At 41.8% G+C, this 22,995-nt stretch overlaps 1 protein-coding gene across 2 annotated transcripts in view; it reads left to right on the plus strand.

The window, feature by feature from the left end:
• DENND5B (DENN domain containing 5B) overlaps positions 1 to 22,995 on the plus strand; it is a 115,246-nt gene that overhangs the window by 49,906 nt on the left and 42,345 nt on the right. For both annotated transcript variants that reach the window (XM_086755182.1, XM_086755183.1), the window contains exons 2-4: positions 3,177 to 3,286; positions 8,426 to 9,092; positions 21,177 to 21,364. In XM_086755182.1, the coding sequence (XP_086611308.1) occupies positions 3,177 to 3,286; positions 8,426 to 9,092; positions 21,177 to 21,364 (965 nt within the window). The remainder of the gene's footprint in view (positions 1 to 3,176; positions 3,287 to 8,425; positions 9,093 to 21,176; positions 21,365 to 22,995) is intronic.

Here is a 22,995-nt window from a genome sequence, read left to right on the forward strand (position 1 = left end):
ACTGGAGTCCCATTTACAGTTATGTGCTCGTACCAGATGATTAATCAATTTTAGTTGTTGACTGTCATCACTGAGAGCTATTTTTCAATCAAAAGGTGTTTTTGCAACACCTATACGATGTGGAGTGGAAAACTGGCTCCCAAAGAACCCGTGAAGAGCTCAACCAGTGAACTGCAGAGGTGATGAGTGCCTCTGAACTGCACAACTTACCCAATTAGCATCCGCCAGGTTACACCATCATTTTTTTTTGTCATGAAAAAGGAAAGCTTTAAAGAAATTTAGACTCCAGCAATCACTTGCTGTAAGCGGTGGAGAACTTGATGAAGTAATTCAGATGCTCTTTGAACTTTTAGTAGAAGCAACCAAACAATTTAGTATCAAATATCTACCTTTCTGCTAGTGCACAGTTGTAAGGTAAACTGTGTCAGATGTGAGAAAGATTGAAGATCTAATTAGGAAATAACCTCATGCATATTAATTTGATTATGCAAGCACATTAATTACTGTTTGATACTAAGAATTAAAGATATTGCCAAGTATTTTTAAGTGCATATGTGGAGAGAGAATTTCTGTTGGCTTGGCTTGTTGGGATTTTTATTTTGTGAAAATTTATGAATTGATGGATGACATTGTATCTTTATCTCTAATGCCTCTGCAAAGAACTTTTGGGCCAAAATAAGAGATTATTCTATTGCCATGTTCTGTAATACAGTAATAGTCTCTGGTTTTGTGTACATCAGTCTCAACTTTGTAGCTCAGCATGGGGAGGATCTTCATAGAGCTTGTGGTCTGGACTGCCGTAGCAGCTACTGGCAAGACTGGTCCAACTTGGCAGATGTCATGAGCTAATCAGCTAAATCCTGACATGTCTTTTAATTTTATCCAGTTTAGCTGATACCTTCAGTTTTCTTTATTTCTATGATGCATACGCTTTTGCTGGATTTCTGGTTTGCCTTGAGCAATTCTGGAAGCAGGCTGCCAGAGCTCCTCACATCTTACCATTTGCATTTGTTCCTGCCCCGGGAAATATGGCAGCAGCGTTGCATCATCTTGGACCTTTTCTCCTCTCAAGTACAAAATACCCTTGTAGAAGCTTATTTCCTTTTCTCCCCCACGGTTATCCACTAAAATAAATGAGACAGACATAGCAGTGAAAAATGTAATGCTGCAATGTGTCTAAATAATATGGTAATAATGAGCATTGTATAAAAACACTGGTATCCTTAAAAATCTTGGATCTCTTGGGAAGGAAAAGATTTTTTTTTTTTTTTTTTTTTTTTAAACCATCGTCTGAATGTATTTGAAAGCCAGTGCTGTTGGAAGAGCTGGTTGGTTCTCCTCCACCCGGCTGACTCGGCACAGCGGCTCTTAAAGCAGTGCGAGGCGCAGTCCCAGCGCAGCTGACCCACGCATCTCGAGGAATTTCCACCTGCCTGTATGCATCCTTGTGGAAAGGAGCTCTGGGATAAGCCTCTGATTCCCCCTCCCTACCAAGCAGGTGGCTGGCATTGGTGTAATAAATGCCCGACCTTCGCCTCCTCTTCCTCCGCCTGCCTCTGTTGTGCAGGTGCCGCTGCAATGGCCCTGGTGCTGCAGCCCCTGAGAGATGGCACAGGTTATTCCCTCTAAATTGGAGATGTGTGAAGGGTTTCAAGTGGTTTTCAACCTTCCTACAACTGCCTGGATAACTTTTACCTTGTGAATTACCTTCTGTTTTTCTCCATTATCCTGTGTTCCCCTCAATTATCTGCAGACCCTAAGCTCTGCCAGGCAAAGGCTGAGAAGCTTTGCCTTCAGGTATCAATTTGTAGAGAAATTCCATTCACCCTGAGTCAAATGATTGTGTAGACTGTGCTTTGCAAGGAGCAAAGGGCATGTGCCAAATGGCTGTGGCCTCAGAAACCTTCGAGTAAGTGCTGAACTGTGACTTTTGCAACATCACCTGGAGGCTCCTAGTTGTATGAAGGTTGAATTGTCCTATGTGACTCACCAAGCACCAATTATACTCCCACAGTCCACGTTGCCTTCAGAGAGGGGTTAGTGACTTGTAGTTTAACTTTTCTGCCGAACAGTGGATTGCCTGTAGAGCTTACCAAGTGATTGAATATTTTTTCATCCAAAATAGCCTCCCATTAAAAGCATAAATGAAATATTGGTTCTTTCTTTAAGTATAAAGAGAAGTAATTTTATTATTTTTAAAGGAAAGAAGTCCAATTCTATTTCAGTAACATATTTTTTAAAGTATTTAGGTAACACTAAGAGGTCCCAAAAGGCACCCTTGAGTGCAAAGGAAGGTTTGGTGGAAATATTTAATGTTGTAAACATAAGGCTTTCATCCCATTCTCTCCTCTCAGGTGAGAAAGGAACTGAACAGGAAAGACCCACCTGTCATCTTTACAGCAAGAAGCCTGAGATTAGTAACCTGATACCTGAGAAAAGTGTAGTAGATGGTAGTGTGATGAATAGTTCCTACAAACTTTGATTACTGTGTTGCATAGCGTAGACTATCCAATGATGGAAACTCCATTAGCAGTATTACCATGAAATACACTAATTGTATGCTGATAACTGGATGCATTTCTGCATGAAGTCTAATTTCAGTCTTTTTCTTTGCACTTGCTGGATTCTTTGTGTGGAAAAAGTCTGTCCTTGAAATTTGATGTAGAAAAAAAAAGTTTAATCTTCACACAGAGCTTGTAAGATAAAAAAAAAAATCTATGATGAATCCTTGAATAATTTATAATGGCTGAGAGGTGCTCCTGCTTATTATTGACCATAAGACAGTTTCTAACAAACTTGAGGGAAAGGGCTATTTCAGCATCTAAGTATCTGGTATTCAAGCTATAGGGGAAGACAGATTTCAGCTGATTGCAGAGCCTTCTTCCTTAAAACTCCAGCAGTAATTTTTCTTTGTGGTACATTTCCATGCAGTAAATACTGAGCTGGAGGCTGTGTTGCAACAGTAGTAGGATTCTGTGGGAAAGAGGGCGTGATCAGACTGAATATGTAGCTTTTCTGTTTTTCTTTTAAAAGTAGTACATCTGTTGGGAGTGAAAATGCCCTTCAGATTGCACTAAAAAAAACCCCAAACAACAAAATGAAAGTAAGCTGCCCAGGCCAGCTCTCTCTGAAGCCTCACTGCTGTGACAAGTCATTATTTCTTCATTTGTTTGCAGGAGAGAATTTTGACCAGAGTCCCTTAAGAAGAACCTTCAAGTCCAAAGTTTTGGCCCATTATCCTCAGAATATTGAGTGGAACCCCTTCGACCAGGATGCCGTCAACATGGTAGGTAGAGACACACTCTTCTCAAGCTTTTTTGGACAACTTCAAATCTCAAGTGGTTCCTGGGTCTTTTACAACTAGCCCTTGTGATGTGATGAGCAAGGTGCTTCTGCTGAGCCTAAGTGCATCCACGAGGCAAGCTGGTTGAAAAGCTGTAGAAGTAGAGGTATTGTGAAAATACAGAATACTTTCAGGCACAACGAAAGTAAAATGCTGCATTTCCCTCATTAGTTCTAGTTAAGTCTACTGTGTTGATGAAACAAGTCTAACCACCAGCTCAGTGACTGGCCGAGAAGGAGTCTAGTCTCCCAGGATACATATCCACAGGTGGAAGGAGACAAAATGAGGAATTTTTAAGATTAATGTCTTAAAATATCCATGTGAAAATTTTGAGTACCAAAAACCTTGATGCTGAATATAACAAGGGAGAGAGGAATCTTTACAGAGAAGCTGGAACTTAAACCATGGCTTTTGTTGGGTGGTCACTTTTGACAGCACCTCTGCACCAATGGATCATCTGTACATCTCTTTCCTCTCAGCTTAACTTGGTGTGAGTTTGTCTGTGTGGCTAAGTCCCATGAACAGGGGAGGGAGGAGAAGACAGTTGGAGGCAGTGAGAACTAAAAGACTGATGATCCCCTGGAAATTTTCCAAAAGAGTTGCTATTCAAAGGATGTTTCCAAAATCACCGAAGCCTTTGTTAAGCACATGTCCTGACAAAGAGAACAGATCACTGGTATTTGAGTTTCCCAGTACAGAAAATGCTGTTTATTTTATAACGTAAAACATTAAAGCAATATTACCAGTTCCAGCTGTTTTCAAAACCGTGTGTTGGATCTAACTCAAAATTGGAAAATTAGGGAACCCCTTTACCCCCCTGATCTAGTTTAGATGTGCTTCATATTTGAGGTGGGTAGGACTACATACTAGCTACTTCAAACCTCAGTGTATGGCATGAGTATGAGGTCAAGAGAATCTCCTGGACCTCACTCTGGTGGAGAAATGAGGAAGACATAAAAACCACAAGAAAATTACTTTTGTAAATGCGGTCTGAATTATGATTAGTTCACATTTGAAACTTCTCTGCAGTTGTGAAAGTGTAGAAATCTTTGAAGTTCATCTCAGTTTCCACTGAATTTTATTTTTTAGCATTGTGCCAGGTATTTGACATAAAAACTCATGAGCTGGAAGTAGCAGTGATGCTGAGAGCTGATATTCTGGCACTGCACATACATAGAAAGGCAGAGATGAGCCGACTACCAGTATCAGTCACTTTGCCTACTGACAGCTGAGGATTTCTGTCCTCTTCTTCTGAATGTCGATTGGTGGAGGTGGTGAGGTATTTGGGCAGGTCTCCACATCACTGTGCTTATACAGAAGGCATGAAGGACTTTGAATGATGCTTCATCAGCACAGTTAAGATGGTAATAACTCAGCCACCAAGGCTGCTTACGCCTTTTAGTTCTGCCTTTGAATTGAGGGTGATGAGAAGTGGTGCGGGATGTGCAAGCAACACAATACGGCAGCAAGAGGTAATAGAATTGCTGCATTGTCTCTCGTGTTACAGTTGAAAATACTCAGTATGCATGAAGTGCGGTCATATTATCAGACAAAAATGAAGTAACAAAACCAGCAAGAAACCTGTTAAAATGAAATTATTGAACAGAGCTGCGTTTAGCTGAAACCAAATAGCTGAAGAACGCATCTTTTATTTTCAATGTGTCTTGGAGAAAAAAAAAAACACATTTACTAACAGCAGCAGTATTTAATGGTCTTTTAAATCATATTTTGAAAAACTTCTTTATTGTTTTCATCTGAAACATCATTTAAAGTAATATCCACCTCCACAGAATCCCTTGAGGCAATTATTGTCCTTTCTGATCTTGCCTTGCTGTATTAGTTCTGTCTATGTGTTTGCTTTATATGAGCTTCCAGAAGCAATTTTCCTCAGAGAAGAAAAAGTATAAATCCTGCAAGGTTAACTTGTGAGAACTCTGGCTTTGCTGGATGCCTAAGGAATTTCAATTGCCTTCTGAAACCATCCTGTCGCTTTAAAAATAACCCCCTGAAGTCCCAAGAAATCACTCTGCCTACAAGTCATGTTTTCTCTCCCTTTCCAAGTATATTGAGTTCTCTTTAACAGGGAAGTATTTTTTTCCCCGCTACTGCTTTTTTGTGATTGCCCCTGCCTAATGTCACATACTGTCTTCTGTGGCCATTCCACAAGTAATGTGTTGTACCAAATTGAAGTTCTCAGTAGAGAGGAAAGTGACATTTTTAGGAGATAAGCTTCCTATTTCAGCCCTCTGGTTCATCAAGGTGTGTAAATCTTTGCCTGTATTTCTGAAGTCCAAGGAAGCGTTGTCCGTTTAATGTGTCATATACTGAATTAAGAGCATTAAAGGTTGCCCAGTGTAATTTGAAGGAGCGGGCTTTAGTACAAACAGCATCTTTCTCTCCACCCCCTCACCCATGGTACAATTTGGGCATGGAGCTTGCTACCGTGGCATGTTGTGAACATGAAAAATATACAGGGGATTAAAAAGTGACATAGAGGATGTAATGGAGAAGAGGTGAACCGGTGCTAATGGGCAGTGCTCCAGAGGGGACCTTTGGTTCAGAAATATCTGCAACTGGTGATGGCTAGGAGGAGGAAGGAAGGAGGGATTACAGTGTGTGCTTGTCCTGCCTCCATGTTTAGGAAAAGGGAATCTCCTACTCATCACTTCTGGAGATGGGATATGGATTTGTTGTTATATTTTTGTCTGTCTTTGCACAGCTTCCTTTTGTTTTTACAAACCATGTTTACTATAATCTGTATTGCAAATATTACTTAATTCCACATCTTTCTGCTGATGGTTATGTTTAAATGTAAATAGTAAAGTGCGCTGAAAACCAAAATCCCATCCTTTGATCAGTAATCTTGGATAGTTTTCTGTGTTTATGCAAAGATGCAATAAAGGTGACTGGCTGCCTCCTCGCCGTTAGTCAGCCGGCTTCACCAGCAGGCAAAGCTTTCAACCCTCCACGTCCCAAGCTGCTCTTCCCCAACGCTGTCCTGTGGCACATGAGACAAACACAGATGAGATGGGGAATGATTGATGTCCAGGGCACTAAGATGAAAGTTTTCCTGCATTAACTGCAAATTTGAAGCTTTCTCTGTTACTGGAAAATGAGCACAGGTCCTTCCTTTTGATCTTCGCTTCTTCAGTGGCTCGTGGGTTGTTCTTCCCTGCCTTGGTACTTTCCCGGCTTCTTTCTTTCTCTGCCTCTTCCTCTGTTTTCATGTAGGTCTAACGACAGCAGCAGTCTCTGTGCCACAGTTTCCAGTCAGGGTCTTAAAATGTCAGTGCTCTGCATGTGCTGGACCATGGCTGAAACTCAATAGATTATATACTCTGTATGTAAAGGATGAGGGAATAATAATTAAGACTTGGAGGAAATTTGTTTAATAGAGCCTTCTGAAACTGTGTCAGCTGATCTGAATTTCCCTGATGCTTATCTGTTCTTGATTGTGCCAGTGTGTGTGATTGGCTTATGGAGGTATTTTTCTGTAAAGTGAAGAAAATACAATCTTTGACTCAGCGTTAAGATAAAAACCCATGATTTCAGGCTGATCAGATTTGACAAGGCTACAGCTGCTATCAAATGCATACATTCTAAAAATAAATTTTTATCAAGCAAGCTTGCAAAAAAAAATGTGGTTAAGAGATATTTATTGTGCAGAATAAATTTAAATAAAGCGTGAAACAAGAATTTTTTTACTACTTCTTTATTGGAGAAGCCTTAACCATGGCACTGCTGTTAATGCCTCAATAAAAACTATAAACCTTTTGAATGAAAATGTGGCTGCTGTTCAAAAATGGTTCAAGCTGCAATTTCATGGTTTATGTCAGCAAAGCCCATTAATGGAATTAAATTATTCTGCCAACTCCAGGCTACTTATTGCCCTGTGCATTAGCTTTTAGAGCAAAATGCAAGAACAGTCCTAGATAACTTAGGGATTTGTTAGCGTGTTGTGAAGTTGGTCTGCCTAAATCCCAGCTGGGCTGGTAGCAGTTTTATTAGGCTGTCAAATGGTCTGTGCAGGGTGCACTGGTGAAGTTCAGGATAGGATGTACCTGAAAATATACAGTTATTTCTCTCTACCTCTTCCAGCATCAGTAGAAATTACTCCTGGTCAAAGTGAGGCGTTAGGGGAGGCGCTCAGTTGTGTGTAGGTTCACATCCCTCACCGAAGCTGGCTTCTGGCATTGCCTTTTGGAACAGCAGGAGCACTTTGAAGGCTCTCCCTCTCATCTTTCCTTTTCTATTCAGATGGAAGGTACAAAGGAAGCTTTTGTTCTTCATTTATAAACATACTGATTTAGCTAGAACATAAGGAGTTTCATGCTGACGCACATTCAAATATGTTTTGCTGGATATTTGTTATTTTGTATTAGACAGCTGATAGAATTCCTGAGGAATGCCTGGAAAAATGCCTCGAGTTATCACTTGGGCTATGTTTCAGAGAAACGCCCAGTGTAGCAGAATCACTGCAAAATATTTTGCTGAGTGGTAAACCAAAAACAAGGCTTTCATAGATTTTGGGTGTTTCCCTTCCCCCCACCCCACTTCTTCCAGTCTAAGCTATTTTGTAGCACTTAAGGAAGAAAGTAAATGTAATAGCTGCCAGTCAATTGTTTTGTTTTCTTTTAACAAAATTAGGGAAGATCAAAGAATTTCAAGAAGTCTGTGTAATTTTAATTCAGTGGTATAAGATGCTCCCTTGGCTCTCTGATTTTAGAGTACTGTGGTCATGATACGTGAATGAGAAGAAAACTAGATGTTTTTATATGATGCTTAGGTAAATGGGACAAGTACTCTTCAGCAGTGAAAATAATTTTACAAAGTAATGGAAATAAGTTGTAATGACTTAATAGATGGTTGATCTTGGAGGCTGTTTCCCTTTCTTCATGCATCTCTCTTCCTTTAAGTAGCACCAGTTTTAGGCTGTTTGTTCTTGGGCTACTTTCCAGGGGGATTATGTTTAATGATAAATGGCTTGTTATGATGCGGTAAAAGAATGTGCCTATAAAGCAAAAGTAACAAAATAAAATTGTAGCTTGGATAACTATATCTATTTGTTTTCTCTTTTCTTAGCTTTGTATGCCCAAAGGGCTGTCTTTCAGGACGCAGGCGGATAACAGAGAACCACAGCTGCATTCGTTCATCATCACCAGAGAAGATGGCTCTCGTACGTACGGGTTTGTGCTCACGTTCTACGAGGAGGTCACAAGCAAGCAGATCTGCACAGCCATGCAAACACTCTACCAGATGCACAACGCAGAGCAATACAGCAGCGTCTGCGCCTCCTCCTCATGCAGCATGGACTCCCTGGCCAGCAGCATTGACGAGGGCGATGCCACATCCCTCGCCAAGCTCCAGCGGTACAACTCCTACGACATCAGCAGAGACACGCTGTACGTCTCCAAATGCATATGCCTCATCACCCCTCTGCCCTTCATGCAAGCCTGCAAGAAGTTCCTGATCCAGCTCTATAAGGCAGTGACCTCCCAGCAGCCGCCGCCTCTTCCCCTGGAGAGCTACATCCACAACATCCTCTACGAGGTGCCCCTGCCGCCCCCGGGGAGGTCACTGAAGTTTTATGGAGTTTATGAGCCCATCATTTGCCAGAGACCTGGGCCCAATGAGCTGCCACTCTCTGACTACCCACTGCGGGAAGTCTTTGAGCTGCTGGGCCTGGAAAACTTGGTCCAGGTTTTCACCTGCGTTCTTCTGGAGATGCAGGTCCTTCTGTACTCACAAGGTGGGCACTGGTCCAGTGATGCACATTGGGTCTGTTCCCAGTGGGCAGTTCCTAGGTAGCTGCAGCCACAGGAGCTAATATAAAGCGATTGATTTTTCAGCAGATTTGTGAAACATGAGAATGTAATGAGAAAATGTGAGAGAAATGAAACTGTCCTAATGAAAGCACTAAATAACTGTTTTCTCCAGGCAGTCTACGTGCCGGTTGTTTAATTATGCATTGTATTTATCACTTGTGACAGCCGGCAATAGAATTCACTTAATTATTATCCTTTCATTGCCCTTGATCATGCTGCAAGACAGCATGAAACTAATCCTATCTTCTGCAAAAATACCAGCAGAAAGTAATACATCTTGCATAAAACTCTCTTGCTACTTTCTTTTTCAAATTTCAGCCACATACTGAAGTTTGGGGAGATTGCCCCACTGCTGTATGATGGATATGTTCTGGTTAAAGCACTGACAGTTTTTTAGCACCTAGAGGATGAAGTTTTAATGCTGTTTTGGAATGGAGTGAAGTTACAGGGCATCCTTTTGTAGTCCTGCTTGAGATATTTGGGAACTTTTCTGGCAGGGATGCTGGTACTTCTTTTTGAGGCATTTAAGATTGTAATTGGCAAAGGCTGGCTACATTGGCAGAAGTTACTTGCACAGAGCCTGTCAACGCTGAAGTATGCCAGCAAGCTTTTGAAAATCTGGCCTGTAACTTTTCTCTCCCAGTTGTGTCTTTCTGCAGTAGTGCAATACTCTGCTATAAGTTTTGGGAGTCTTGACTTAGCGCTGGACGTGCTCTGAGATTTTACGCCCCTATTACTGTTTCCTGTGTGATGTTGGTTGCTGTGAGTCTGGCCATGGTAGTATTTGGGTTCCAAAAGGTACATACTATAACTGTTGCAATGCATCAGAGTGCCTGTGCAAGTCAAGTTCCCGTTTCCTGCTGACTTTCAAGGGATTGTCTAGACTTTTTGGAGGTTCCTCTGAGTCTCACTGGATGCCTGTCCAAATTACTTGTATTCCCAAATGGCTTCTGTGATGCTTACCCTAAATTAGTAACATGTGCCTCAGGGAAAAAGCTTGGGGTGTGGTTTCGTCAGACTAGGATGAACAGCATGAAGCCAGGAAGTACGCATACCTTTTAACAAAAAGAAGAGAAGATGGTAAATATGTGGTTCAAGCAACGTCTCAAAAATCGGACAGTTTGAAATGGAGAGGGGAGAGAGGATGGGAAGTCATCTAAAATGAGTATGAGTAATGAACGCTTGGGTTTGTCATATAAAAGAAAAGGTCAGAAAGTGTCTATTTTATTAGTAATGAATAAATGACTGAGAATGGGAAAAACCTTCAGGAAGGTGGAAGGAGGGCAGTACTTCTGAAAACAACCGAATTCAAAGGATTGTCAGTTCTTTACAGAGCACTTCTCCACACGGACTCCAGGGGTTTGCTTTCAAGAACCAAAAATTGAAGGGCTTTATCAGCTCTCGGTTTGAAGCTTGAGCAGAAATCCTGCTGTTAGTTTTGATTAGGCTGCTTTTCCCCTCCCTTCTGCATCGGGGTGTGTGTGTGCTTAGCCCTTTCTTCCTCGGTTTGAATTGTGCTGCCTTTGCCACTTGACACCGGGGTTCGACATAAAGCAGCTACACCACTGAAATGCCTTCCCATCCCTGCTCCTCATTCCCACCCTGGTCCCCACTTAGGGACCCACTGAAAAACTGAGATTTTTTTTTTTTTTTAAATTTTTTTTTTTTTTTGTAAGCTACTGGCATTGGGAAAAATCTGCTTGTTAGATTACATTTTAGTAATATTTTGTGCAGATGGAGAGCAACCTGCATATGCATTGGTTTTGTAATAGTCCTTGAGACAGATACAAAATATCCACTGAATAATTTTTACTCAATTTTCAGTGCTACCAGAAGTTACATAATAGTTGTTTTTCTTCCGATTACTGGCTATAATTTAGGAGGTTTTGTTTGTTTGTTTTCTTTTTAAAGAAAAATTAGATAATGAGAATTAATCCTCTCCATCCTCCAAAATTCAGATATTCCCCCCCCACGTCCCCCTTCTACCATGGGTGAATCTAGGAATGTCCTTGACATGATCTTTACTTCTCTGTCTAATATAGACACAACTTGATGGTGCATGGGGAAAAGCATACAGTTGTATTAGGGAAATATAGTGATTATGTAAATAACATCATAATGCTGGTTCCCAGAGGTAAGGAATGTGAAGTGGAGGTCAAGTGCAAAGCCTCAGTTTTGGCATATCCTGATAGCTGAGTGCTTGGCTAATTGTGCACTACAGCTTCTTTTAAATGTCAGTCTTGCGATTCCTGAGAGAGAAAACAAAACACCTCTTTCCCTATGTGAGATATAACCAGGCTCAGTACTCCTGCAATCTCCTTTCTAAGCTTTGAGATCCATCAGGGAGAAACGCTTTCTCAACTGCAAGTTGTTCCAAGGCAAAAGATAAAAATAAGTTCTTGGCTTATGTATGTCTTGCTCCAAAGTAACGAATGAGAGAGTGATTTTGCAAATTTGTCCTTCCTTCCCTTTCTTTAAAGAAGATGTACTCGTTGGACTGTGTTTCCCCGTGGCCTGGCCTTGCTGCATTGTTAATACTCAACACCTTAATACTCAACAGAAGATTAGCAAAAGATGCTTTTGTGTCCACAGGGTGCAATTTCAAGCAAGGCAGCATTACTGACCCAAAGTCAGAGTTCACTAAAATGCTACAATACTCAAATCAGAGCGTTGGACTGAGACCTACTTCAGTTCACCAAACTATTTCAGTGAGAGAGTAGTAAGATAACATTTTTCGTGGTTCTCCTAGCCTGTTGGAAGAAAGCTTTTTATTCAAGCTTGCCAAAAAAAAGTGTTCCTCTTTTTAAAGAATAAAGACTTGTTTTGGAAAGTTGAGTGAAAATACAAGTTGTTGCACAACCCTGACCATATAATGAGCCCGCTGGCTGTCTACTGAGAACCTTAAACTTCTCACCAAACATCCGTCCACTAGAGGCAGGTTACTTTTTGAGGCCAAGAAAGAGCAGGAGGGATATGAAAACTGCAAACCCTGTGCACAACTGGTCAAACAGCTTTAGTTCCAAACTTTACGGGGTAGCATGGGCAGTGTGCTGCGTGCAGGGAGGATGGTGGTCAAGTGGAGTTGCACCTGGTTGCTGACAGAGGTGGTGATAACAGTGGCAAAGGGCTGGCAGGAAGGTAGCACAGAGACTGTATTGGCTTTTCTGGAGTGTTTTTTCTCCAGTGAACTAGGAGCTGATGATGAAAAAGCTTATTTTTAACCATGTAGCTGAGGCATAATGTTGCCAGCAGCCCGAACAAAGGTATTTAACTAAATGAAGAGGTGAAGGTGTTGGGTGACTTTACCCAGCTTGCCCTGGACGCGGTCCCAGCATGACAGAAGAGTGTCTGGCACAGCTCTGCAGTGGGGACAGGACCAATTTGGAGCTGTTTGTACTACGGCTGCTACTGTCAACTTTGGGTATCTAGATGTTCTGCTTATGGCATTTTATGGGTGAGTGGTATCCCATCGCTTGGGAAAATGAAGGGATTGTAGCGGGCTGTAACTTCACTTTGCAGCTGTGGGGGGCAAGCAGAGGGGTGGGGAGACTGATGTAAAAGAATGACGAGCTCATTTTTTGAGCTAACTTTTTAAGCTTTTTCATTCTCAAATGTTTTGGACTGCAGGCAACTATCTTAATCCTCAATTTCTCTCAGGTTTACGGTTTAAATTTTAAAGCAGCCTGGTGCTAAGGAGCTATCACTGTGGCTTTACAAACCACAGTTTGGGAGCTGCTGGTGTGCATAATTGTATTTTTCTGGGGCAAAAGCCACTACAACCAAAGCGTTTCAGTCTGAAGGTGTGAAATATTGTCTTGATAGGGTGAGATGTAATGGTTTTAAAATAGAAGGAGGCAGATTTAGACTGGACATAAGGAAGAAATTTTTTATGATGGGGGTGGTGGAACACTGGAACAGGTTGCCCAGAGAGGTGGTGGATGCCCCATCCCTGGAAACATTCAAGGCCAGGCTGGATGAGGCTCTGAGCAACCTGATCTGTTGGAGATGTCCCTGCCCCTTGCAGGGGGGTTGGACTAGATGACCTTTAGAGGTCCCTTCCAATCCAGACCATTCTATGATTCCATCTGTGCAGCTTGGAAGCAGCAAATGGCGCTGTGGCAGCTTTAGGGCAAAACACGGAGCAAGGTGAGGATAGCTGGGTAGCTGGCAGAGGCCCGTGCTTGCGCCTGAATGGCAAGACTGAAAAGACAAGTCCTTACTGTTAATGGAGACAGCGTGGACTTCCAGGGAGTTAATAAAAATCTCTGTTGGTGGGTAGATGTGAGAGCCTGCTCTAAGTGCCAGCTTTGGCCCGCAAAGGTGATATAGAAAGCTGTACCTGAAAGCACTAGAAGCAGAACTCCTGTGGCTTCAGGTTACATTTTCCTGCGTATAGAGAATACTTTTAAGTTTAAACAGGGACAAATTTTAACAGTGGGGCTTTGAAAACCAAAGGGAGGGATTAGGTATTTTTCCCTCGCAGTCCTTCAGGGTGCAGTCTTTGGATTGTAGCCTTATAAACTTCATCCTCTAAAAAATCAAAGCTTGGATTATGATGTGTTCCTGTGACTTTCAAAGGAAGGACATATGAACTACAAGACACCCAATAAAGCAGGAAAAACTGATATAGAGTCGTACTTGTTATCACTAAACAAGGCACAGGGTGTTGCACACCTCTAACATGGTGTAAGCTCGGGGCTTACAGACTTTCATTTATGAAACAGACTTGCTGTTGTGTTTTTATTACGGTTTATTGAATCGTAGAAAGTAATACTCTTGCAAGTGCCCTTTATTTTATTCAGAGCACAGCTCTCCCGTGCACCCGTGGAGATGTAAGGGTGTAGTGAATGTCCAGGCTTCCAGCAGTGTCCAAGTTAATAACACTCTGCAGTAGCTGCTACAATTTCCCAGGGATCAGTAACAGAACGCCACTGGCGAGAGACGTCTGCTGGAGAGAGATGAACTAAACTGTGGGCTCTGCGGAAACCTCGGCAATCCGTTTTGTATGTCTGCCTTTCTAGGGACTTAAACGTGAGAGGGAACGTGTGAATGATGAGGCAAAGATAAACTTAATAGAGCTTAGGCTACTTCTACTCATCATGATTTTGATCATTTCCCAGGTTGTTTTTCAAATGGTTCCTCAGAGATTGAAGTATTTTTTTTGCATTTTTTTTCAATCTTAGAAATTATAGTAAAAATGACTATGCATATATACAGTAATTGCCTTGAAAAAGTTAGTCTCTGAAAGATCTTTCTTACAAAGTCTATTTTGGGGGAGATTTTTTAAAACTAATACAGGCATGATGTGTTTGCCTTTTAAAGCATTTTTACACAGAATAGTTATACAGAAGACCTTTGCTTTCCTCTGCTCCTTGTTTAAATAGTTACATTCCATGCTTGTTTTCATCAAAATCAATGGGAAGCTATTGCAGAGCTAATGGTGAACAATTTACACGGGGACAAAATGTGTCTATGGTGTGATAGAGACCCGAGTTTAGGGCCTCAAGAGCACCGCAGTCCACAGACTGCCGTGCATGTTCCCCTAGAAAGGAGACAAGTAATTGGATAGAATAACCAAATAATCAAATATCCTCTTAGTTTTTAACTTGGGTGGAGAGACAAAACCATTTTTTAATTAGAAGCTGCTCCGTTTTGTTAGCTTGAAGTCAATATGGCCTGAAAAGTCAAGTTTTTAAAGCAGCTGGAAACAGGGAGAAGGTGCTGGTACAGGTCTGTACTGCATCCCCACTCCTGTTTGTACTAACAGTGAAGTGCAGAGGAAGATTTGGAAGCTGCTTTTATCACTTTGCACGCACACACTCCATCCTCTCTCCACTTTTTTTTTTGTTAGATCTTATGATTTTTCCATTGTAAAACACCTTTACCTTTTAAAAACGGGGCAGGGGGAAGTTAAATTAGGCCTTTGCATTCCAGCTATGACAAATGCCAGATGAATAACATGATAGTCAAAAATGGTCTTGAGCAAAGTTGTTGCCTGCTGGAGTCTGGGCTCTCCCTGCTGCCCTGGTCCAGGGCCGCTGCTCTGCCCCAACCGCTGCGGGGACAAGCAAGGGGCTCCCCCTGCTGTCAGGTGCATCTTCACATGTCCTACTGCCGCCTTCTCAGCTTGTCACAGACTTCTGCCCTGCTCTCGCAGGCTTAACTGTGCCGCTAATGGGAGCTAATTCAGGTTTTCCTGTGAGTTAATTCTTAATCATAAACTAATTTATGCTGAACCACTGATGGCAGGCTGCAACATGGATAAATTGTATTAGAAGAAATTTGTTGAAGTGGAAGTTGTGGGGTTTTTTTTCCCATTAAGCATTTACCAACGAGGGAAAACAGGAAGAATTGGCCTCAGTGAATATCATCCTCAAGACGCTTCCCTTGGGGCAGAGCTGACCCCCAGGCTGAGAGGCTCATTCTCAATTAGACGCAGGCTAGCCTTGATCATCCTGTTGAAGAACATACGTATTTTCAGATTTGCATCAATTGCTGCTCAGCTTTTATCTTGTAATTCATGTGCTGTGTTGCTCACTGGTAAATCCTTTCCTCTGTCGGGGCTGAAGGGCATTGAGCTGCCATGGGTTGTTCTGCAGGACAGGACGATCTGCTGGTTCCAGCTCCCCATCACTGACCTCTTTGAAGTGCCCTGGAGGCAGCACTGGTGCAAGGTGATTTCTGTGGCAAACAAACACTTCCTGAAGCATTTTTGTGCATTTTTATCTGAGCATCTCTTGGAAAATCACCTAGTCTGGCTTGTCAGTCATTGCAGCTGCCGGTATACAAACTGGATGAAAGGTGGAAGCTTCCAGGACGTTTTGAAGTCTGCCAGACTTACATGCATTGCTTCTGTGGAGCTATTGAGATCTGATTTGAAAACCTTTGCTTTCATAAACCATTTGTGTCTCAGATGTGAATTTCAGATTTCCTTTTTCATCTGCAGTGTGCTATATATAAACATTGCAGATCTGAAGGTACGGAGCCACCAGACAGGTCTCATAGCTGTCATGCGCCATTCCTGACTGACATGCACAGCTCAAAGCAAAATATTAATTTTTATTTTCCAGTTTTTCCAATACACCTACCTCAGTTAATCCGTATCTTGTTACAAAAAGGAGCTGTTGAACAGCAATTGCTTCTAATACTTTAAGAGGGAGTGTATAGAAAAGCTGTTAGTCACAGGAATGTTTTAAAGCCTGTTCAGGTGTTTCCCACTGAGGAATTAGCTCTTATTCACTGAAAATCATTCTTTTTTTTTTTTTTTTTTTTTTTTTTTTTTTTCCCCCCCCTCTCTGTTGTTGTCATTGTTATGTTTAAAACTATTGCTTGGAATTGTTTTGTTCCTTTTGATAAGGTACTCTTCAAGAACATAACCTGATTATCATTTTCCAGGATCCATATTTAAATAATGTGGCTTTGCAAAGCTGCTGTTATACTTTATGCATGTTCAAAAAGCAGTAGAGGAAAGGCAGTGGTGTCCATCTTTTCAAATGCTTCCAAGTGCTTTCAAATGGCATATAAAGCAGGACTTGGAAAAGAAAGAGGAAGCACGGTCTATTTTTAAAGTATTATAGTGGATTTAGAAGATCTAGGCTGAGACTCCAGCTGCACGGTAGGCTTTCTACCTTACCTTTGGTAGGTTACTGGAACAGATAGTTGGAAAACTGCCGAATTGTTCTTTCATCAGGAAGGTTGGGTGTGTTGGAACTGGAACAACACTGTACTGATCACAGTAAGAGCACCATGTTGAATGGTTTGAATGAGTGTGTGTGCGTTACATATGCCTTATATTAAAAAATCCTGTGGTTGGGCATTTGTTGAGAAGGTCCCAGGTGAAATTCTCTTCTCTTTGCTTACGACTGAAGATTTGAACCTGTTTTGGAGGTAGCACCTGAATGAAGGAGGTCTTAGCTGTTCTAGGCAGGGGTAACACTAATGTCCCTTTCCCCTCTCAAATAATATTGGTTTTGCTTTGCTGCATGGGAAGGATTTCGATATATCAGGCTCCTTTGTAGCAGGAAAAGCAGTTTTTATCTTGAGCTTTCTGAATTGCTTAGCAGCTCAGAGCTTCTATACCAAATCTGTAAAATGAAAGGAGAAGGATTGTTTTGTTTTGTTTTCTCAGTCACTGCCTGTGTTTGCACTTCAATCTCTTTGAGATAAATATTTCTGCGTGCACAGTATCTGCTGAAATGCCCTGCTGATTGGTTATTGTCCTGTTATTGTGTTGTGGAGAATCAACATCAAGACAAATATTTGTCAAATTCTGCCCTCTTTCAGAAAAACATTTATAATGTTCAAATGCTGAAAACATTTCCATCTCTACCACAAAATAACAATTCGTAATTATACAGGAATCTCTCAGGGTTTACATTTTAAGCATTACATTCTATTTTGAGAGCCATGTGAATGTGACCCAACTTTTGTAAAGCGTGGCTGAAATGTGGTGCTCGTGCAGCAGAGCTGCCAGCCCGCGGCAGAGCGGGTCCTCGCTGCAGGCGAAATGTCCGGTGAGACGCAGGGACTTGGACAAGGGCTCCTGGCAGATGCTGCCAGAACAAGGGTTTGGATCCAGAGTCTTTGAACTCTGCCCCCTTCTTCACTTAAGGGGAAGGTTAAGTGTGAGAGGCCCATGCCAAATCCAGGTAAGTGGTTGTTAGGAGGCAGCAGTCACAATAGAAGCCCCAGGGGCCGCTTTGCCTTGAGATTATCCTCCTTGAGCAGTTTCTCCTGGAAAATGTCCTGTGTACAAATTAGACATTTAACTCCAAACACAAAGAACTTGCTGTAGGGGCTGTGCTTGCTGTGTTCCCTGTCCCACTCTGAGTTTGTGACCTTCTGTGGATATCACTCAGACAGTGTTTTTACTTTTTGTATCTTTTCCGGATGTTTCTTGAAGTCAAATGGATGGGAAACGGGACTGTTGTGTCCTCACTCTGCTCAAAAAAAAGGCCTTTCTCAAAAGGCCCTTCCTAAACTGGTGAATACTACGTAATCACCTATTCTAGCTCTAAAGCTTGGGAGTAGGATCAGATAATAGTTTTCCTACCTGGGCCTCTCATTCATAAGATAATAGGCAAAACTTGGCTTGCAGTTGAAGATTGTGGTCAAAGTCTAGTAGTGATGGTGGGATAGGATCTGGAAACACTCTCTTCTTTGACACAAGCACACGCAATCTATAAAAACCCTGATTTTTACATCCACTCTTTCTTTCCTTCCTTCCATTTTTTTTTTTTTTTTTTTTTTTTTTTTTTCCATTCTGCCGCCCATTTCTCTCTCTCTTGTTTGGGGAAATGTAGGAGTCCCTTGTTTCCAGGTTGTCCTCAGTAACCATGTAAGCTTCCCTCACATGCTGATAGGTACAAGAATTTCTCAATCAAAGATTTTTTTTTTTTTTGCCTTACAAGGACAGGTGTCTAACCTTGTACAGGCTTGGAAGTCAATACAAAGTTACTGGAGTTTCTTATTTCATTCAAACAAACAGCAAAATAACCATTTCCAGGGTTTTTTAAAAATTATTTTTCTGGAGGAACCTGGGGACTTCCTTCTCTTGAGTGAAAACTGCTGAGTACATAAATGCTTTTTGTCCTTGCTAATTGCTAACAAGCATTGCTAGATGGTGATAATTAGCCTAATAATTTGTTCATCACTAGGTTTTTTTAAAAACAGCTTTCCTTTATAGTAAATTGGTTATGAAACTTGTGCTAGTGACCATGTTAAATATCCATAGCATCAAAGAAAAGCGAGCAATTGTTTCCAGCTTTGAATGCTCTTCTCCAAAAAGACACTTGCAGCTTTGCTGTGAAGACCTATTATTTCCCATGGCTATGTAGATCAGAACAGACTTGGAAATAGTCTCATGCATACCAAGACATGCTACTTTATGTATTTGTTTGGTTTGGTTTGGTTTTTTAACCTTTAAAATTTTCAGAGTTATGAAATGTTATGACATGCCTAAGCTTCACCAGCAATTGTTGTAAGCTGAATTTGTGTAAGTGCTCCTCAACAAGACAGCCAACGGATGTGTATAATTACAGACCATTGCATAGGGAGACTTTCGTAAATGGCTGATCTGTAGCTAGGAATGGTTTTGAGGTGTAACCTTGAGACTGACTTGTATGCATGAAAATCATTTTGAAGATTGAATGACTAGCTCTTAGTAAGGCAAGATGAAAAATGTTTTTGCCTTGCTGGCTGACCTTCTGCAGATTGAGGCAGGTTTTCTACAGAGAGGTGCTAGCAAGAAGGAGAATGGGTTATTCAATTTGTTGTTTTAATTTGCGTATTTATTCAAGTGCATTTTCCCAGTGACCTCCTAATAGCTGAGCAGTGTCAGATGACAGTGCTTTTGCTGTTGCTGATACCTGCCAGGGTATCAGGCTGGCTTGTTTGGGAAACGGGAATGGCCAGGCTGGGTTCCTGTCCAGGCAAAAGCAGTCGCTGGGGCTACAGGAAAGAAGCCTTTTTACCCAACTCAAAACCAGAAAGTTCATATATGTATCCTTGATTTCATGGAGTGGGACAGAGGGGCTGGGACAGATGGCAACAACCCAAATGTTACCAAGGCTCTGGGTCTGGCCTTGGTGAGAGTGAAAAATCTGTTGGCTGCTCAAGCCAAAGTTCCTGAGACTTGCCTGGCACTGATGAGAACTGGTTTTGGATACAGCTACAGAGGAGACATCCCTTCTGCCACTCTTGCTGGTTACTGACGATGTACCCATGTACTGAAGGTGGGGGTAACAACTCCGTTTCCAAATCATGAAGCGCAGCTTTCACAAGTGGTGGAGGTGTTGGATGTGACTCCCCCTCTTGTCTGTGCTGTGCCCCTTGGGCAAGTTCAAAGTCGTGGGTGAACTTGCACTTTGGTGTTCCTGCATTTAACCACTACCGTTAAATGAGATGTGCTGCTGCTTCATGATACGTTAAGATTTCTAAGGAATTGAGGTTTAAGTACTTTCATTTCTTTGAAATTCGGAGGGAGTTGTTGTTAATGCTGTGCCTGCTGTAACATGGAGTAGAGCAATCATCTGGTTTCACATTTACCAGCAGCTTACAAGTCCCGGGGTCCTTACCTGTTTCCTGATGGATTGTCTGCAGTTTCAGATTCACTGTAAGGATGACCATCTCTTTAATACCAATGTGTGATTGTTTGGGTTTTTTTTATTTATTTTTTGTAAAATTATGTTCTCAAGTTTAGATTCCCTCATTTATATTAATAAATAGGTTGAGGTATTGCATCATGCCAGCTGGATATTTGAGAAATAATTTGCTCTTATCCAAATTCTGAAATACTCTTGCAGCTCAGCAGGATCAAAATAAATTTTAATTTAAAAAATAATGCATGATGTGTTTACTTGAACCAAAACATTGCAAAGCAATGAACTAAAGGATTAAATACAAATTTGGGAAAACAATGCAATATAAATGTGCTAGCTGTACAGACTATTTTTGAGAACTAAATATCTATGAGGCTTCTGTTTGGATTGCACTTAAAAGCAGTGCTTTTAAATACTTAGGGACTGTAAACTTCTGCTGGTATGTGGCCAAGGCAAGTCTTCTGGAAAGTACAGTCAGCCTTAGAAGTAGTAGCAAGCGGAAAAGAAGCAGGCAGGCAGGAGCAAGCGAAAAACCACAATGTTTCCTTGAGTTTCACTTCTTTCTCCTCCTTTTCCCTTGTAAAAATACGTGCTTTTTATAGAATTAGAGTATTATTATCCTGTATTACAGAGAGAACTTCTGGTATCCTTTCAATAAATGAATTTAGTGACAGAATAGATCTAGATAAGATATGAATATTTATGCTCAGCCGTTTCTTCCTGGGGGTAATGAGTTAACGATTTAAATAATGTTTAAGGCTTTTAAGCACTGTCTTATTTTCAGAATAACATCTTGCCATATAAACATAGTTTCTGTCTTGTTTTGTCACTGATGTCCTTGCCAACTAGATTTCAAAAACAAAACAGAAAAAGATAATTCAATGTGTCTCTCTCTCTCTCCCCATCTAGATTATCAGCGCCTGATGACGGTGGCGGAGGGGATCACGACACTGCTGTTCCCATTTCAGTGGCAACATGTGTACGTCCCCATCCTTCCTGCCTCTCTCCTGCATTTTCTGGATGCTCCCGTTCCCTACCTGATGGGGCTGCAGTCCAAGGAGGGAACTGACCGCTCCAAGCTGGAGCTGCCTCAGGAGGTCAGTTGCTACCTTTGGTGTTGCTCTCCTGAAATGCATTATTAATATTTGTGTGAATCCCTGCTAGAAAATGCCGTGCCTGGTGTTAGGAGGCTTCTCTGGCAGCACGAAGACTGTTTGCCAGCAGGAGTGAGGTAGTGGGGGAAGTCTCCGCAGTCCTTCTTGATCCATTTCTGAATTTAATGAGTGCCACTAATTACACTTCTAAATGCTTCTCCTGCTATTTCTTTCTGCGATGCTGAAATTTTCTCTACTTTCTGTGCGTCACACGTTTCACTAGGCTTTGTCACTCCATCAGTGTCGCAATCCCATCAATAGAGGGCTAAAAAGCATGCACATTCTGGGGTGGTATTAATGAAAATGGATCTCGGGTGCAGTTGCTAGGTGGTATAAACCTGTCCCTGTCCCCCCGCTGCTGCTGAGAAGTGTGCCCCATCCTGTGAGCCTCGTCTCACCCACGGGTGAGCCCACATGTTCCTGGTTAGGTCAACGTGTATTACTAGACCATCATCCTGGCCTCAAACGAGCCAGGTTTGCGTTAATGCTGCGCCTGTGAACCACTTAGAGGCATACATGCACACATGCTTTTAAAATATTGACTCACTCCAACGATTGTCTCTTCAGACTGAAGATCTTCTGTTCTACCATGCAATGGGAAGTGAAAGCTTTGACTGGTCTATCATGTTTTCCCCAGAGGAAAAAAAAAAAAAGAAGAAAAGGTCATCATCCTAATCTGGGTGCTAAGTGCTAAAATCACTGGTGGTAGAGGGTGAAATGGAGACTTTTCTCCTCAAAATTTGGCCAAGATGATTAAAACCGCTTCACTCTTAAGCTGGCTACTGGTCACTGTCCATACTGCAAAGTCTTTGGGATATGGCTAGCCTGTCTGCACTCAAGATGGTGACTGGACCCATCTCTTGAGCATGCCGTGCATTTTAACTTGGGTTTCTTCTTAAGATCAGTGGGAACCCTAAGAATAACTGGGTTTTGTCTGTAACATCTTGTGATGGTGGCACTGCTGTGCTCAGCTCTGTGCAGGGACATCTCCTGGGGACAGAGTTCTGAAGGCTTGCGAATAGGTGCTCTTACTGGGAAGGCAAGTGGGAGCAGCAGCAGAGGAAGATATGCAGGAGGGGGAACTGGTGTGCAGAAGTGCAGGGATAAGCACACGGCAAGGACAACAACATGGTTTTGAATAAGGTCTGCTGTAAGTATTGGTGGAGGCGACTGATTCTTAGCCTTGGTGGCATGGTAACAGTGCAAAGCAAGTCTTACCTCATAGATACAGTGGCCCAATTGTATGAAAGTTGCACTGGCTTGGAAACAAAGCTGGTATCTAGCTACGGTTTTCAGTAAAACCATGCTAATATTAAATAATTACTGTGTTTTTTAAAATTATTAGTCATATGCTTTCAGTGAGCAGATTAAGCTGTCATTTTCCTTAAATTAAAATTGTAACGGCTTGCAGTATTGCTGGAATAACGAAGTATCACCAGTGAGGGAAGAGAATTAGTGGGGTGGAAACCCTGCCCTCCATTACAATGCTCAACAAATGAGTGAAAAATATCAGCACAGCATTTATGAACATCACAGGTCCAGTAGCTGTGGGCAAGGGGAAAAAAAAGAAGGGG

The sequence above is a fragment of the Chlamydotis macqueenii genome, chromosome 1 (assembly GCF_036417535.1).
Source record: "Chlamydotis macqueenii isolate bChlMac1 chromosome 1, bChlMac1.mat, whole genome shotgun sequence".
In the NCBI taxonomy this organism is placed as follows: Eukaryota; Metazoa; Chordata; class Aves; order Otidiformes; family Otididae; genus Chlamydotis; species Chlamydotis macqueenii.